Source organism: Vigna unguiculata, chromosome 3 (genome assembly GCF_037176805.1).
Source record: "Vigna unguiculata cultivar grain cowpea cultivar isolate G323 ecotype 2 chromosome 3, ASM3717680v1, whole genome shotgun sequence".
Taxonomy (NCBI): domain Eukaryota; kingdom Viridiplantae; phylum Streptophyta; class Magnoliopsida; order Fabales; family Fabaceae; genus Vigna; species Vigna unguiculata.
The window spans coordinates 12,998,271-13,014,481 of record NC_140794.1 but is presented as its reverse complement, the minus strand read 5'-3'; the positions used below and the strand labels follow the sequence as shown (position 1 = coordinate 13,014,481).

The 16,211-nt window shown below is 28.2% G+C and overlaps 1 protein-coding gene across 1 annotated transcript; it reads right to left on the bottom strand.

Annotated features, from left to right (window-relative positions):
* Window positions 1-13,135: 13,135 nt before the first annotated feature.
* LOC114175043 (uncharacterized) lies at window positions 13,136-15,676 on the bottom strand. The gene is made up of 2 exons (XM_028059798.2): window positions 15,211-15,676; window positions 13,136-15,123 (listed from the first exon to the last, which is right to left on the bottom strand). The coding sequence occupies exons 1-2, from the start codon at window positions 15,674-15,676 to the stop codon at window positions 13,136-13,138; spliced, it is 2,454 nt and encodes an 817-aa protein (XP_027915599.2).
* Window positions 15,677-16,211: the final 535 nt, after the last annotated feature.

The following is a 16,211-nucleotide window of genomic DNA, read 5'->3' as shown; positions in this document are numbered from 1 at the left end:
ACAATTAAATTAACACATTAAGGGCATACACAAGACTCGAACCCTAGTACTGTTCCTTGTCATAACTTCCCACATTAAATATTATAAAGATCGCATTACCCATATTTATAATAAATATTTATTTATTATAAATATTTATTTATTTATTTTTCCCGAGTCTTACACTAGTCAAGGCTGATGATGTGCAGAAGATAACCTTTAGGTCTAGACATTTGCATTATGAATATGTAGTTATGCCATTTGGTGTGACTAACGCTCCTACCTTATTTATGGACTATATGAACATAATCTTCAGGTTGTTTCTAGATAAGTTTGTTGTAGTCTTCATAGACGACTTTCTTATCTGTTTAAGAACGCATGAAGAACATTTTGAACATTTGAGGATAATGTTGGGCATATTGAGAGAGAAGAAGTTGTACATCAAACTGTCTAAGTGTGAGTTTTGGATGAATAAAGTGCAGTTCTTGGGGCATAGGATATCAACTCAAGGGATAGTAGTGGATCCATCTAAAGTGGAAGCAGTGTTTTAGTTGGAGCGACCTAAGTTTGTACCAGATATAAGGAGTTTTGTGGGTTTAGTTGGCTATTTTAAGAGATTCATAGAAGGATTCCCTAAGATAGTGGCACATTTGACACAACTAACTCGCAAGGATTAACCGTTTGGTTGACTGATCGGTGTGAAGAAAGTTTTCAAGAGTTAAAGCAGAGATTGACAAGTGGCCTGTGTTAATAATTCTTGACACATGTAAATCTTTTTCAACTTACTGTGATGTTTCTCATTGAGGATTAGGTTGTGTGCTTATACAAGAAAGAAAATTGTTGGCTTATGCTTCAAAGCAATTAAAGGTTCATGAGAAGTACAAGTGGTTGTACTCTGTATGAAGGTCAGAGAATTTGATTTGGTGGAACAGTTTAGAGATATGAAATTACAAGTGGTTGTAGGAGAAGATGTCATCAGATGTAATCATATGACTATATCTAGTGATTTTCTTAGATTGGTGAAAGAAAAGCAATTGAAGGATCCTAGCTTTCGGAAAATAGTGTGTTTGCTTGGCACAAAATAGGTAAGGACTTTGTGATAGAAGTTTATGTTGTTTTGAGATTTAGAGGCAGGGTTTATATTCCTGAGGATGCATAATTGAAGAGCATGATTGTAGAAGAAGGGCACAAGAGTCATCTTAGCATGCATCCTAGAATGACGAAGATGTATCAAGACCTGAAGGAGTCTTTCTAGTGGTTTGGTATGAAGCGTGAGGTAGCTCAATTTATAACGGTCTGTTTAACGTGTTAGAAAAAGGTGGAACATTAGAGACCAAAGGGGGTGTTGCAATAGTTAGAAATATAGAGTGGAAATGAGATAACACTACCATGGTTTTGTTACTCATTTACCACAGTCAGTGAGAAGTCATGATGCTATCTAGGTGATAGGTGAACAAGTGACAAAGAGTACTCATTTTCTAGCTATTAATATGAGGATGTCTATGGCTAAGCTAGCATAGTTGTACATCAGGGAGGTAGTGAGGTTGCACGGAGTACCTATTAGCATAGTATCAAAGAGAGATCCAAGGTTCACTTCTAGATTCTGGAATTCTTTACAAAGTGCTTTGGGTAGTAGATTGAATATGAGTTCAACCTATCACCCTCAAACAGATGGTTAGTTTAAGATAACGATTCAATCGCTTGAGGACTTATTGAGAACGTGTGTGCGTGATTATCTTGGTGCGTGGGATGAAGGTTTACCTTTGGTAGAGTTTACCTACAACAACAGTTATCATGACAGTATTGGTATGACTCCGTATGAAGCATTATATGGCAGGAGATGCAGAACTCCTCTATGTTGGTATCAAGATGAAGAAGCAGTGTTGGTGGGACCAAAATTGTTGAAAAACACCACAGAAAAAGTGAAGAAGATACAAGAAAGGATGAAGGCATCGTAGTGTAGGCAGAAGTCATATGTTGATCAAAGGAGAAGACCTTTGGATTTTGCAGCTAGGGATCAAGTTTTCTGGAATTTAACCCAAACCACTAGTGTAGGAAGGGCTATTCCTTCGAGAAAGCTTTCTCTAAGTTCATTGGCCCATATCAGATTTTAAAGAGAATTGGACCACTAGCTTATGAGATCTCTTTACCTCCTCAGTTGGCCAATCTTTATCCGGTGTGTCATGTCTCTTAATTAAGGAAGTATGTGTTTGACCCTTCACTATCCTAAATTGGAGGATTTGTCAAGCAAGGAAGATCTCTTCGTGGAGGAACGCTAAAAAAAACAATATAGAGGAAAATCTACCAGTCTTATCAAGGTGGTTTGGGATAAGAGAACAAGTGACTTTACTTGGGACTTAGAAGAGGATATGAAGCAGTCATACCCACATTGTTCTCTTGTAAGCCAATTTTCGAGGTCGAAAATTTTTATCGTTAGGGAGAATGTGAGAACCTAGAAAATAGTATTTTAAGAGTGATGGTGTTTTAAAATAATGAGAACCTATTATTTCAATAATATAACGCCTAATTATAATTGAAATTTCATAAAGGGATCTTATTACTTAAAAGCATTTCATATCTCTAGAAACCTTTTTCTTATAGCTCTTCCATCTTTCTAGGCTATCTAACATTTTGATCATCCCTTTGAAGATCGGAGACCTCCTGCGTGATCATTGCGGTGAGATCTTCAAGTTTATCTAATCCATCTCTCTTTGAGGTTGCATGTGACTCTACTAGCTTTTGTATGGTTCTCTGTTGATCAAGGGTCATGAGGATATGATCTGATCATTTTGTGATATTTATATGTGTAGATAGATTACCTTATGGCATAGGGAAGGTCTTGGGGTTCTTAGATCTAGTCAAGCGTTTACTCAGGTAAGGGAAACTAGTTCTTATCAGTATGAGTGAGTTGGGGAAATTGATGGTTGTGTATTGATGTTTTCTTTAATTAAGGAATGTGACAGGTTATGATTGATGAAATTGTTATAGTAGGATTAGTTTTTGTGATTTGATATGATGATCGATGAAAATTGGTATGTTAAATGCTTGTGGTTTTGCTTTTGTGTGTGAATTAGGTAATTGAGACTATGGTCAATTGATCAATTTGGTACCACATTTAATTGGTGAAAATTGTTTTGAAATGAAGTAATAAGAGAGAAGTATTAGATTGATCTATTGGATAGACCCAATTTACCTAAATCACAGCACCAAAATCTGGCTTTTCTTATACAATGTTGGGCCTTATATACCAACATTGAGCGCTGGCTTTTATGAGCCAAATGGCGCTAAGTGCTAACCATGTCGCGCTTAGCACTGGAGACCCCTATAGGTCTGGAAGCAATTAATTGCCATGACGTTGAGTGTTGTGTGCTGGCGTTGAGCGCTTGTTTTATAAGACGAATGGTGATGAGCACCATATACTAGCATTGACCGCTCATTTGTACGAGGCAAATGGCATTGAGCGCCAGCGTTGAGCGTTAGATGCCTTGTTTTAACTTTTTGGCTTGTTTTGAATATTTTAAATTGCTTTATGATTTAAATGAAGTATGTTTATAGATTTTATTACGATGAAATGAATATAGAGTGTTGTGGTGAACATATGTATTGACATTTGAAGGATTTCAAAAGAAATCCTTAATGTTGGTATGGTTAGTGGATGTCATTGATATGGGTGTGTTTGGAAGGAGATATCTTGAATTCTAATAATTATTCAAACTCACATAGAGTAGAATGAGTTTTATGGTGAGAGTGGCAGGAGGTTGTAGCCTTTGGACTTGTTCTTCGGTCATTGGCTATGATTAACCTTGTGTGTTTGCTTGATGACCCCTTGTGTCTTATAATCTATGAAGTCTAGAAACCATCACAAGTGAATATCTTTAGTGATACCTATATCTATACCATGTATTCAGATAGTTGACTTTAATGTCAATTGCTATGTGTGTATAAATCTTTATTGTATTGGTTGACATGTTATTTAATGTGAATTACTTTTATAAGCATGCCTTTCCTTTTATACTAGCTTTTTGTTTTTCTTACTACTAAAATTTTCTATATTTCATGAAGATTTTCTTGCGGATTTCTTACAACAAAACTTTGCAAGAAAAGTATTTTTTGCCATTTTTTCTACAAATTTTGATCGATAAATAATACTTTTGTGTGTAATTAATTACAATAAAATTTAAAAGTTTGCAAAAAAACTTCGTGCAAATTTTTTATAAAAAATATTTGCAGTATTTTTTTTTTTTACAAAAGAAAATCTGAAACAATTTTTGTTGTAAAAGAATCGGTTTAAAAAACAGCAGGTACCTTTCTCTTGCAAATTTAAATTTGGCAGGTAATTTTCTTATAAACTTTAAATTCGTGAGTAATTTTCTTACAAATATTAGATTTGCAGGTAATTTTTTGTAATTTTTTGCGAAAAAATTTCCCAACTATTTTCTTCCTGAGAAATTGTTTTTCTAAAAATAAATTTGTAAAAAAAATCTGCAAGTGCTTTTATAAAAAAATATATAATTTTTATTTATATTATTTTCAAATGATTAAACAACTTATTAATTTTGTAATTTATATTTTTAAGTATTTAAAAATATAAATTACAAAATTAATAATTAAAATAATAACTGTAATTCAGCGAAAGTTGATGAACTTTGATGCAAACATTTTAATAGTCTGCCTATGTTGCCAATTTCATGAAATTGAAATCATATAACAAAAGCGTTAGAACATAGAGAAATAAAATAAATAAGTTACAATGTGCTTCACTTTAATCATGCAGCACAATATATCAAAGAACATCAAGTCCTCCATCACTTCCAATCCTTCGTTGTAGTTATAGGATGTGCAAGCCAGATTATCATATGATACAATACAAAATGAATAATTATAAACAAGAAAGTGAAGCTATAACACAAGGAAGGGAAGCATGAGAAATAAATATCTCACTAGTGGTAAATATAAGCTATATGATTACATAAACTATAGCATGCTAAATGCTCCAAAAATCAAAGAAATAAAGAAAAAAACAATCAGGAGAAGCTTTCATCTTTTTCACTTATACTATCTTGTTTTTCCTTTTGCATAAAAAAAAGGAAAATAATATATTAACAGCTTTTTGATAACTTATCTCACAACTTTACTTGGCTCTAACATTTCACTTTACTTAAATTTTTTTTTTCTACAGTATTTGAAATAAATGTTCCAACAAAAATGGGCAGAAGGCAGAAAGCGTGAGTGAAGAGCATTTCGTTCGTCGTCTTCAAGTGGTGATTTTCGTCTTCAACCGTTGTTCTTCGTTACCACTCCTATTCTTCTAAAAATCTATCTTTTTCTTTTTCACATATGTGTTGTTCTTCAAAGACCCTATTCGACAAAATCTCTATTGGTTCGTCTTCCGTATTGTTTGGTGTGGAAATGAGGGGTTTTTATTTTAGTGCCGCAGTGATTGTACTGTTGTAAGTTTGTGACTTTTGTCTTTGGGGTGGAATATAACCGAGATCAGTTCTTTGTAAGGTTGTTGGTAGTTGAAGATGGGTTTTTGTTGTGTTTTTTTTTTTGTTCTGTAAAAGGCAAGGAAGATTTTTTCTTTGAAATGTGGAAAGGGATGTTAACAGGGCGGATAGCATACGGGTAGTAATTTCTAGAGATGGCAAATAAATCCGTTCCCGTGAGTATTGCCCGAACCCGTCCCCGTTTTGACGGGGAATCCCCGCATTGACTGGGTATGGGTATGGGTATGGGTAATCCCCGACTTTTTCAATTGGGTATGGGGATGGGTATGGGGATGTACATATCCCCGCCATAATACCCGTCCCCGTTTAAATTATTAAAATATTTATAATTAATTAAGTAATGATATATATATATATATATATATATATATATATTATATTATATATATATTATAACAATAAAGGGGATTCCTCTTTTTGTGTCCACATTTCATAATACCCGTCTTACCCTTAGTTATTTTAAAAATTAATTATATCCATTTTACCCTTAGTTATTTTAAAAATTAATTATTTTATAAATAATTTACTTTTAATCATTTTTTTACAAATCTCTTTTGTTTTAAATTATTATTTAAATTTTCTTTTTACATAATTTAATTTTGTTATTTTTGTTTAAATTATTTTTATTATTGATCTTAAATTTCTTGAAAATTATATATTTATTATTGATCTTAAATTTCTTGAAAATTAAAAAATGCGAATACACAGGCGCGACAGCGCCTGTGTGTTCGCTAGTTATATATAAAGAGGATTCCCTCTTTTGTGTCCACTTTCAATAATTCCAACTTTACCCTTTACAATGTAATTGTTTGTTAAATTTTAAAAAATTAACAGTTACTTTTACAAGATTTTATAAAACTATTTATTTATCTCTTTCTTCTTTTTTTATATATAAAGAGGATTCCCTCTTTTGTGTCCACTTTCAATAATTCCAACTTTACCCTTTACAATGTAATTGTTTGTTAAATTTAAAAAATTAACAGTTACTTTTACAAGATTTTATAAAACTATTTATTTATCTCTTTCTTCTTTTTCTCCTATTCATCAATAATTATTTTTTCATATTTTCTCTATACATTTTATTTTATTTTTTATAAATATAATTTTATTTTGTTTATTAACTTAATAACATTATAATATCATCAATTAATAATATAATATCATGCATATTCAAAAAATACGTGCACACAGGCGTGATAGCGCCTGTGTTTACCCTAGTATATATATATATATATATATATATATATATATATATATATATATATATATATATATTATTTTTTATTTATTCTAATTATTTGGTTTGTCATCAAACTCATTCGCATCTCAATTATATTTTTCATCTTATCATAACTTTTAAGTAATTATGTTAAAAAGATGTACGTCAATTAAAAAAATTTTATGTCTCACATTTGAATATTTCTATTATTTTATAATATTTTTATTTATTGTATATTTTCCTTTCACATGAAAATGTTTAATACTCTCAATTTAAATATTTAATAACACAAACCTTTGGTTTACTAGGTAATATAAAAAGAAAATATTTACTTATTATTATTAGTTTTTGTTTCATTTGAATAACTCTTTTTTTTTTCGCTAAAACAATTTTTGTAATTTCTCAACCATTAAGTATATATGTTGATATTTGAAAAGTTTTCTTAGATCTCTGTGGTAGTTTTCATCTTATTATACCCTTAATTATACATTTGTTTTTTTTGGTGCAATTTATTTCAATAGTATCTCAAATTGTTTATAAACATTATTTAATTTTTAATATTTTTATTTGTTGTTTATTTTTATTATGTAGAATACTATTTCGATATATTTTATCTATTTATTTTTATTTTTTAACTTATTATCAATCATACTGTAATTTTTTCTCTATAATTGTATAAATAACCTTTATTTACTACAATATAAAAATTTAATGTAATTGTCATTAATTTTTTTTATCACCATCCAACAAAATTGAAGTTCAAAAGATACAAGATCTATATTAAAATTTTATTATTATGATTATCATTTGTTCTTTGTATCATTTTGATTCAGTGATGTATTATAACTTTTATTAGTGTATAAACAAACATTTAAAATATATTTTAATTTGAATATTTGTTTTCCTTTTATATTTTTTTAAAAATATTTTTAAATTTTATCAACTAGGTTTCATTAATGTTTGCAAATTTAATAAATGTGTTGGTTCTCATGAAATTTTATTTGGTATTATAATCTAAAATGTAAACAATTATAATTTATTTTAAACTTTTATTATGATTATTATTTTTTCTTTGTATCATTTTGATCAAATGATGTATTATAACTTTTATTAGTGTATAAAAAAGATATTCATTAGAATTTAAAAGGTTGAAGTAAACAAACATTCAAAATATATTTTAATTTGAATATTTGTTTTCCTTTTATATTTTTAAAAAATGTTTTTAAAATTTTCAATTATGTTTCATTAATATTTGCAAATTTAATAATTATTTGGTCCTCATGAAATTTTATTTGGTATTATAATCTAAAATGTAAACAATTATAATTTATTTTAATCTTTTATTATGATTATTATTTTTTCTTTGTATCATTTTGATCAAATGATGTATTATAACTTTTATTAGTATATAAAAATTATATTCATTAGAATTTAAAAGATTGAAATAAACAAACATTTAAAATATATTTTAATTTGAATATTTGTTTTCCTTTTATATTTTTTAAAAAATGTTTTTAAAATTTTCAATTATGTTTCATTAATATTTGCAAATTTAATAATTATTTGGTCCTCATGAAAATTTATTTGGTATTATAATCTAAAATGTAAACAATTATAATTTATTTTAATATATTTGATATCGAAGAAACAACCATCCTTTTAATATGGAATATTTGATAATATAATGTTTCCTTTACCATAATTTTTTATTATTTTAAAAAAATTAATCAAAATTAATATTGAAGTAGTAAGAAAACGGGTATGGGTATGGGTACGAGATTATACCCGTTACCCGGTGGGGATGGGGATGGGACAAAAGTTTGATACCCGTTGGGTTTGGGTATGGGGATGGGGATGAATTTTTTTTACGGGGATGGGTATGGGATTGCGAAACCCGTGCCCGCCCCGCCCCATTGCCATCTCTAGTAGTTTCCCTTCCCATACTTGCTAGATAAATATCAGTCACGTACCCGTATCCATATCCGTTGGATATCCGTTATGCAGATACCCGCCTATTTTTTTTATATCCGTGGGTATTCATGGGTACTCGCGGGTATTTACAAAATTATTTAAAAAACAAATATTTAATCATAAATTCAAATAAAATAAAATAAAATACATCACTTTCATAAATTTTAAATAAAGTTCAAATAAACGCAAATTCAGACAAGTCTAAATAATTATAAAAGTAAATATAAAATGACGTTCAAACACAATGAAAATTCTTTAATTAGTATTTTGATCAAAAAGTCCACTTTCTCCGATTGATTCCTAAAAAATAAATAAATAATAAACCTCAATTATCACGTGCCAAGTATTCTTATTTTGATTCCATCATTTGACAATAAACATACCATAAATGTCATTGTCTATATAAGATTTGATGTGTATGCCCAATTTCAAATAAAGGAAAGAGAAAAATGTCAATAGGTGTACTTGGTAAAAGACAACTTACCAATACTTAAAGTTTGAAGAATGTAGACAGAAGACAAGATGTACAACTTAAAAAAAATTAAGCCAGAATATTTTTTACTAATATATATATATATATATATATATATATATATATATATATATATATATGAGGGTACTTTTGTGAATTAAAGTTTAGCGGGTACGGGTATCCACGGGTACAGATACTATGATACCGTACCCGTCCCGTTAACATACAGGTATCAAAAATACTCGTATCCCGCAAGTAGCAGGTATCCATTTTTAATATTCGTTTCCTACCCGTTGTGGATTTTATCCGCGAATACGAATTTTTTTGACATCCCTAAATATGAGTGGTTGAAGTTAGGGTTAACTCTTTTCTTGATGAAAGAAAATAATTCCCTAATAATTATTATGTGCTTAGAGTTAATATCTCTCAACTCATGATGTATGATTAACCAAATAAATATACATTTATCAAAATTAATTTTACAAAAGACAATCATAATTACAATATTTCAATTATCTTATTTTCATAATCACTCTTCAAATATTTTTATTCCCAATTAATTTATAAATATTTAAAGTAAATATTTTTTTTAAATGTATATTTACTTGAGTTTATAAATAAATATACAAATATATAAAACTAGATAAATGTTATTAAGAATTCATTCATCAAAAAAATAGAATGTCAATAACAAACGACATGCAAAATTCGAAAAAACATTATAAGAATTTAGTCTTTCGTGTAAAGAAATTGTATTTGAATAATAAAAGAGTCTAATTTAAGAAAAAACTTTTTTAATAGTCTACTCACATTAATAATAAAGTTCAAAATTGATCTATAATAGAAAAAAGAAATCGCTAATAACTTCTGTAAATATTCCGTAATTACTTTTTTTTTTCTTCAACTCTTTTGCTTAAACGTTAACTTTATATTTCATAGATATAGTTTTTCGATTCTCGACAAAAATTATGTCTTTAATTCCTCATTTAACACTAACATCAAAATGTTTTAGTTTTTTTAAAATCTAAAAAATAGAAACATAATTAAAAATAATTCAACATTAAAAAGTATATTAACAATTAATTATTGATGGTCGCCTCCCTCCTTACATAAAATATCTCCCATTTCAAAACTGTTTAATTCTAATTTTCTTTAACTAATATAACTTCCATTTCAAATCTATTTAACATATTTAATTTAAAAACCATTGATGTTTTACAAATTTCAAGATCCGTTGGTTTTCCCCTCGCTTAGCAATTTCTATGATGGCTATTATTTACTTAGTTTCCTATAAGATCTAATTAACTAAGACATATATAGAATGAAATAGACCTAGTGCATTTAAATTATTTCGTGTAAAAAGATAAAAGAAAAAAAATTATCGGTATAAAAGAGAACAAAGAGAGTAATATTATTTAGAAAACATTTCATCTAGTAATATCTTTGACCACAAAAATAAAGATTATGGTTGCTCCATTGTTTTTAAACAAAACACATCCGCTTTGTTTGTGTACGTCCATCCAATTATCATTTTCGTTGATACTTTATTGGGTTAACTATGTTTTTGGTCCCTCAAGTTCCAGTGAATTTTGAAATTAGTCCCTCATCAAAACTTTATATCAATTTAGTTTTTCATCTTTCAAAATGTGTGAATTTAGTCCTTTTAACCAAATTTTGTTAAGTTTATCTGACGTTTCAAGCGCATTTCATGATAGTATTTAAGTTAACATTAAAGCAAAAATGTGTCAAACAATGTAAATAATTTAAATACTATCATGAAATGCGCTTGAAACGTTAGATAAACTTAAAAAAATTTGGTTAAAAGGATTAAATTCACGCATTTTGAAAGATGAATGACTAAATTGGTTAAAAATTTTGATGAGGGACTAATTTCAAATTTCGCTGAAACTTAAAGGACCGAAAACATATTTAACCCTACTTTATTAAGTATAACCCTCCAAGAAGAAAAGTGTTGTGTTTTCCCTCTTCCCTTGCTCCTTACTCGACATAAATCATCAAAACTCATATTTATTGTTATATCTAATTTTCATCTTCCTCCAAGATTCATATTTGGAGTCTCTAATTAAATTTAGAGATTAATTTAAAATCAATAATAATTAGATAAAAAACCAATAATTAATACTAAAGATTAATTTAGACTTTAATTTATAAATCAATTATAATTTTTATTCATAATAGAAATTATTTTAGATACAAATAATTTTTAATTTATAAAATAATATCTAATTTAATTAGTATAATAAATAATGAATTTATGTTTATAAAGTTAATTATTATTTAATTATTTTCTTATAGTGTCTATTATCTATCAGTATAATTAAGATAGACCCTGATATATGAAAGAATAATCAAATCTTTTAGAAATCTAGAGATTAAAAACAATCTTTTAAGTATGTAGAGAAAAGATTAAAAAGAAGTGCGAAGAGAAAGTTCTAGAAATACGGTGATTTTCTGCAAAATGATCTTTAATTAGCTAATTTTTTGGTATTTTTAAACTTTATACTTAAATAATAAAATATTTATCCTTGATTTCAATTATATCACTTCCACTTTAAAAAATTAATTAGATCCGTATATTTTTTAATGTGAAATATATCTTTATTTATTATCTTTTTCGGAAAAATTACTTGAATTAAAATGTTATAACTTACGGTAAACAATCAATAATTACATTAAAAAATCAAACTATAATTTTAAGAATAAGAATTATTTTCGTTATAATTAAGGAAAATTTATTTTAATTGTCTTAATTTTAGAATTTAAGGATTTAGAATGCTTATCTTACGCACGAGTTTTTTGTAAATATTTTTTATATAAAACAGTGTATAATAAATCATATATAAACTAATTTATAAAACATATGTTATAAATAAATTAGATGTTGAAAGATTGTTGTGAAAATAGTTGTAATTTGTTTAGCATGAAAGTGAATAAAAAAACTTAAAAGTAAAAATTAATAAATCATTATCTTTAAGTGAAATTAGTATTATAACCATTCTCATTATAGAAATATTGACTACATTAAAAAAAATATTATATATATATATATATAATAACAAATTTGAATAACAGGATGTGCTAATATTTGATTGAGACTCTTAAAATTATAATAAATTTGACACACTTCAATGTCATATGGAAAAAGTCAACTATTGTAGATTTTGAGCATATAAGTATTATTTTTGTAGTATTAGATGTAGATGAGAACTGATACATTGACACGGTCAATAAAAAAATGCATTCACTTAAAACCTTCATAAATAATATTTTAACATGTTTTTTTTAATTTAAAATGTTAATATATATTATTATATATTATTATAATGGATTGCAAATAAATGTTTTTGTTTTAAAGATACTAACATATAAAAATGGGTGATATAAATTTATGTCGAACTAAATTTTGACATAAAAACCTCACACATCGAAACTGGAGGCACATTACATAAATAAATGTATACAAAAGAGGAAAAAGAAGTAAGAACTTATGTCAGACAGTGCATGGTTTCATGTAATTTTCTTGGTTATTTTTTACAAAATATTTGGTTTTTATTTCAGACCAAAACCTAAAATACAAAAAAAAATCTCAATACAATGTAACTTTTCAACTAATCGAGTAAAAAAAAAGTCTAATTTAACATATAAACCAATTAAACAAGAAAATAACATAAATCAGTATCCAGACGAGTATGAGATGAATATTTATCCCGTAAATAGGATACGGGGAACTACTATTCTATCCAGTGGCGGAACTAGACCAAAAATTGTAGGGATGCCAAATTATATTTGTTATATATAATTTTTTTTTAATTAAAAAAAATTAATTTTTTTACATCATTTTTTTTATTCAAAATAAACATTCATGACAATAGAATCTAAACAATATAACAATAATATATATGAAAGAGTAACATAAAGTTTATCATCAACAATAATATAAAAAAAAACAACAAAAGTTACCTTTATTCAGAGTGCTCCTTTACGCTCTTTCAATGACTTAAAATCTTCAATAATTGAATTAGAGCTGAAGCTAGTTGCAATATCCCTTTCAATATAGATTATCATAGTGCTTGCTAAAAATTCAGCCTCCATCTTATTTCTCAACTTGTTCTTGATTATTTTCATTGCAGAAAAAGATCTTTCAGTTGTAGCTGTAGAATCTGGAAGAGTCATGATAAGACGAAGTAATCTATCTATCAAGTAGTAAACTTCAGACTTTTTTGTTGTTGCCAAACATGTACATAACTCTTGCATTGTTGATAAATTCTTCAAATTTGAATCTTGACGAGCATCAATAATGAAATGTTGAAGTTGAAAATTCAAATTAATCTTCTCTTGCTCATTGAAATCCATGGGATAATATTTTTCCACAAGAGTGCAAATTTTATCAATATTAAAAGCTTTATAAGCATCCTTAGGATCCAAAGCAGAGCTTAGAATTAATAACTCCATTGCTTGGTCATTAAATCTACTATTTAACTCTTGTAATTGCTTATCAATGGTAACAAAGAATATTTCAACTTTAAAATAATGCTCCATTGTAATATGATCCTTTTGGTGACGAGAGCGTCCTTGCCTTGCTACATAAGAAGCCCCAAAATTAGGCACCTCAATATCATGTTTTTCACAAAAAGAAGTCACATTTTTTAATAACTTATCCCAACCATTTTCTCTCAAGTTTTGAATAAGTCCTTTTGTAGAACAAACTAGACGCATAACATTAACTATATCCTGAGATTGTTGTTGTAATGCTTGACAAAGAACATCTGTTGTCCCCATAATTTCTCTCATCAAATACAAGATCAGTATAAACTCAAATGAGGTCAAGCTTTTGTAAGCATTATCAGCATCACCACGTTGTGAATAAGTAGATCCATCAACAGTAATTTTTTCTAGAACTAAACAAGTTGCATCATACATATTGATCAAGCTACAAATAGAAGAGAAATGGGAGCTCCAACGGGTATCCCCAGCTCGTTTTAAAGTACCAATTTGATTTGCCCCTTTACCCTTTTCAAGCTCATCAATTTCTAACAAATATGCAATTTCATCTAACTTGGTAGCCTGTAACTCATCATGACGTTTACTAGAAGAGCAAACAATATTGACAATGAAAGTCAATTTTGAAAAGAATTGGTGAATTGGAATAACTTCTCTTGATGCAGCAACCAAGGCAAGTTGTAACCGATGAGCAAAACAATGAACATAATATGCATAAGGACAATCAGTCAAAAATAATGCTTGAAATCCATTCCATTCTCCTCTCATATTGCTAGCACCATCATACCCTTGACCACGGATATTAGAAACATTAAGATTATGTCGAGATAGTACAACACACAATTCATTCTTCAAAGTTATTGCTGCAGTGTCTTTAACATGCACAATATCAAAAAATCGCTCTTGAATAAAACCATTTTTATCAACAAATCTCAAAACAAGAGCCATTTGCTCTTTTTTTGATTCATCACGAGCTTCATCGACAACTATACAAAACTTGGAATCCCCAATTTCCTCACGAATATGATTTTTCACTTTACTAGAAAGAATATTCAATAATTCCTTTTGAATTTTGGGTGAAGTATATTTGGAATTGAATGAAGCATTTTCCAACACAACTTTTGCAACTTCATCATTGTATGATGCTATGAGTTTTATCATCTCAAGAAAATTACCTTGGTTCCTCGATTCAGTACTTTCATCATGACCTCTAAAAGCACAAGCTTGAAGTGATAAAAAACGAACTGTGTCGATTGAAGTCTTGAGACGTAACCGATTCTTCATAATTTGATCTGAGCTTTGCACTTCCAAAACATTCCTAATGTGACAATTTTGATTTAACAAGTCTTGACAAGCAGACACTGCAATATTGTGTGGTGAACAAGGATCCTTCCCAATGTGTTTAAGGAAAGCACAATTTTTTCCATTATTAACTTTCCTCCAATTTTTAAAACCTATAAAATAACATTCAAAAAGTTAAAACATGTTGATGACAATAAACTTATTGCCAATTAGAATTCAATGAAAATAAACTCAATTACCTGTAACAATGAAAACATTTGAGCCAGGTCGTCCGCTTGGTTTTTTACTAAAAAGATAGCATGGTAAGCAATATGCAGCATCTTTTAATGGCGAATACTCTAACCATGAAGGAAATAAGCTAAACCATGTGTACTGAAATCTTCTTGGATGATCATCTTTACTAGAAAATGGATAATTTTCTAGACGCATTTGATATGGACCCCATTTTAGATAAGCCCTTCGTACCTCATCAATTTGATTTGGTGGGTATTGCCAAATTTGAAGACGCTTTCCCGGATCACGTTCTAAAGTATTTTCAAATTCATTATGTGTAATTTTAGGAACCTTAGAGAGTTGTTTTTCATTTTCTTCAATATTTGGATTCTCATGAAGTTTCTCAATTTTAGATGATGTAGATGCATTTTTTTCATCTTCATCACAAGCCTTCCTCTTGAAAAAAGAATCAATTCTTTTACTCTTTATCATAATTTTTCTAATATAAATTTTTCACTTCTCACCTATTTACAAAAATATAAAATTATGAATACCCCAAATTAAATCTTAAAAGCAAGACTCAATATTTTAAGAAAACTAATAACTTCTAAATGATTAGCTTCCCTTACCTTAGAGTAGATTCCTAATCTTGTTCTTCCCTTACACAACTTCAAAGCTTAAAATAGCTCTATCTACACAAAGAAGAGTTTGATCAACAATTAAAGCATGATTTTATGATCTCTAACAGATAGATATATGCCTAGAGCGTAGAAAAGCCACATACAAGAGGAAAACATATTGCTTCAAAAATAAAAAGGAAAAGATGAACTTACTCAAAAGAAGAAATTGTTCGGTTCAAAATATTCCTTAACTCTGCAATTTTGCCGTAGTGCAATTTGATTTTGAAAATAATAAGGAATTGATGGTGAAAATTGAGATGGAAATAAAAGGGGAGAAAGAGATGGAGGCACGGAAGAGAGAAACCAAATAAAAAAGTATAAAAAATTATAATAGAGAACAAAACGTG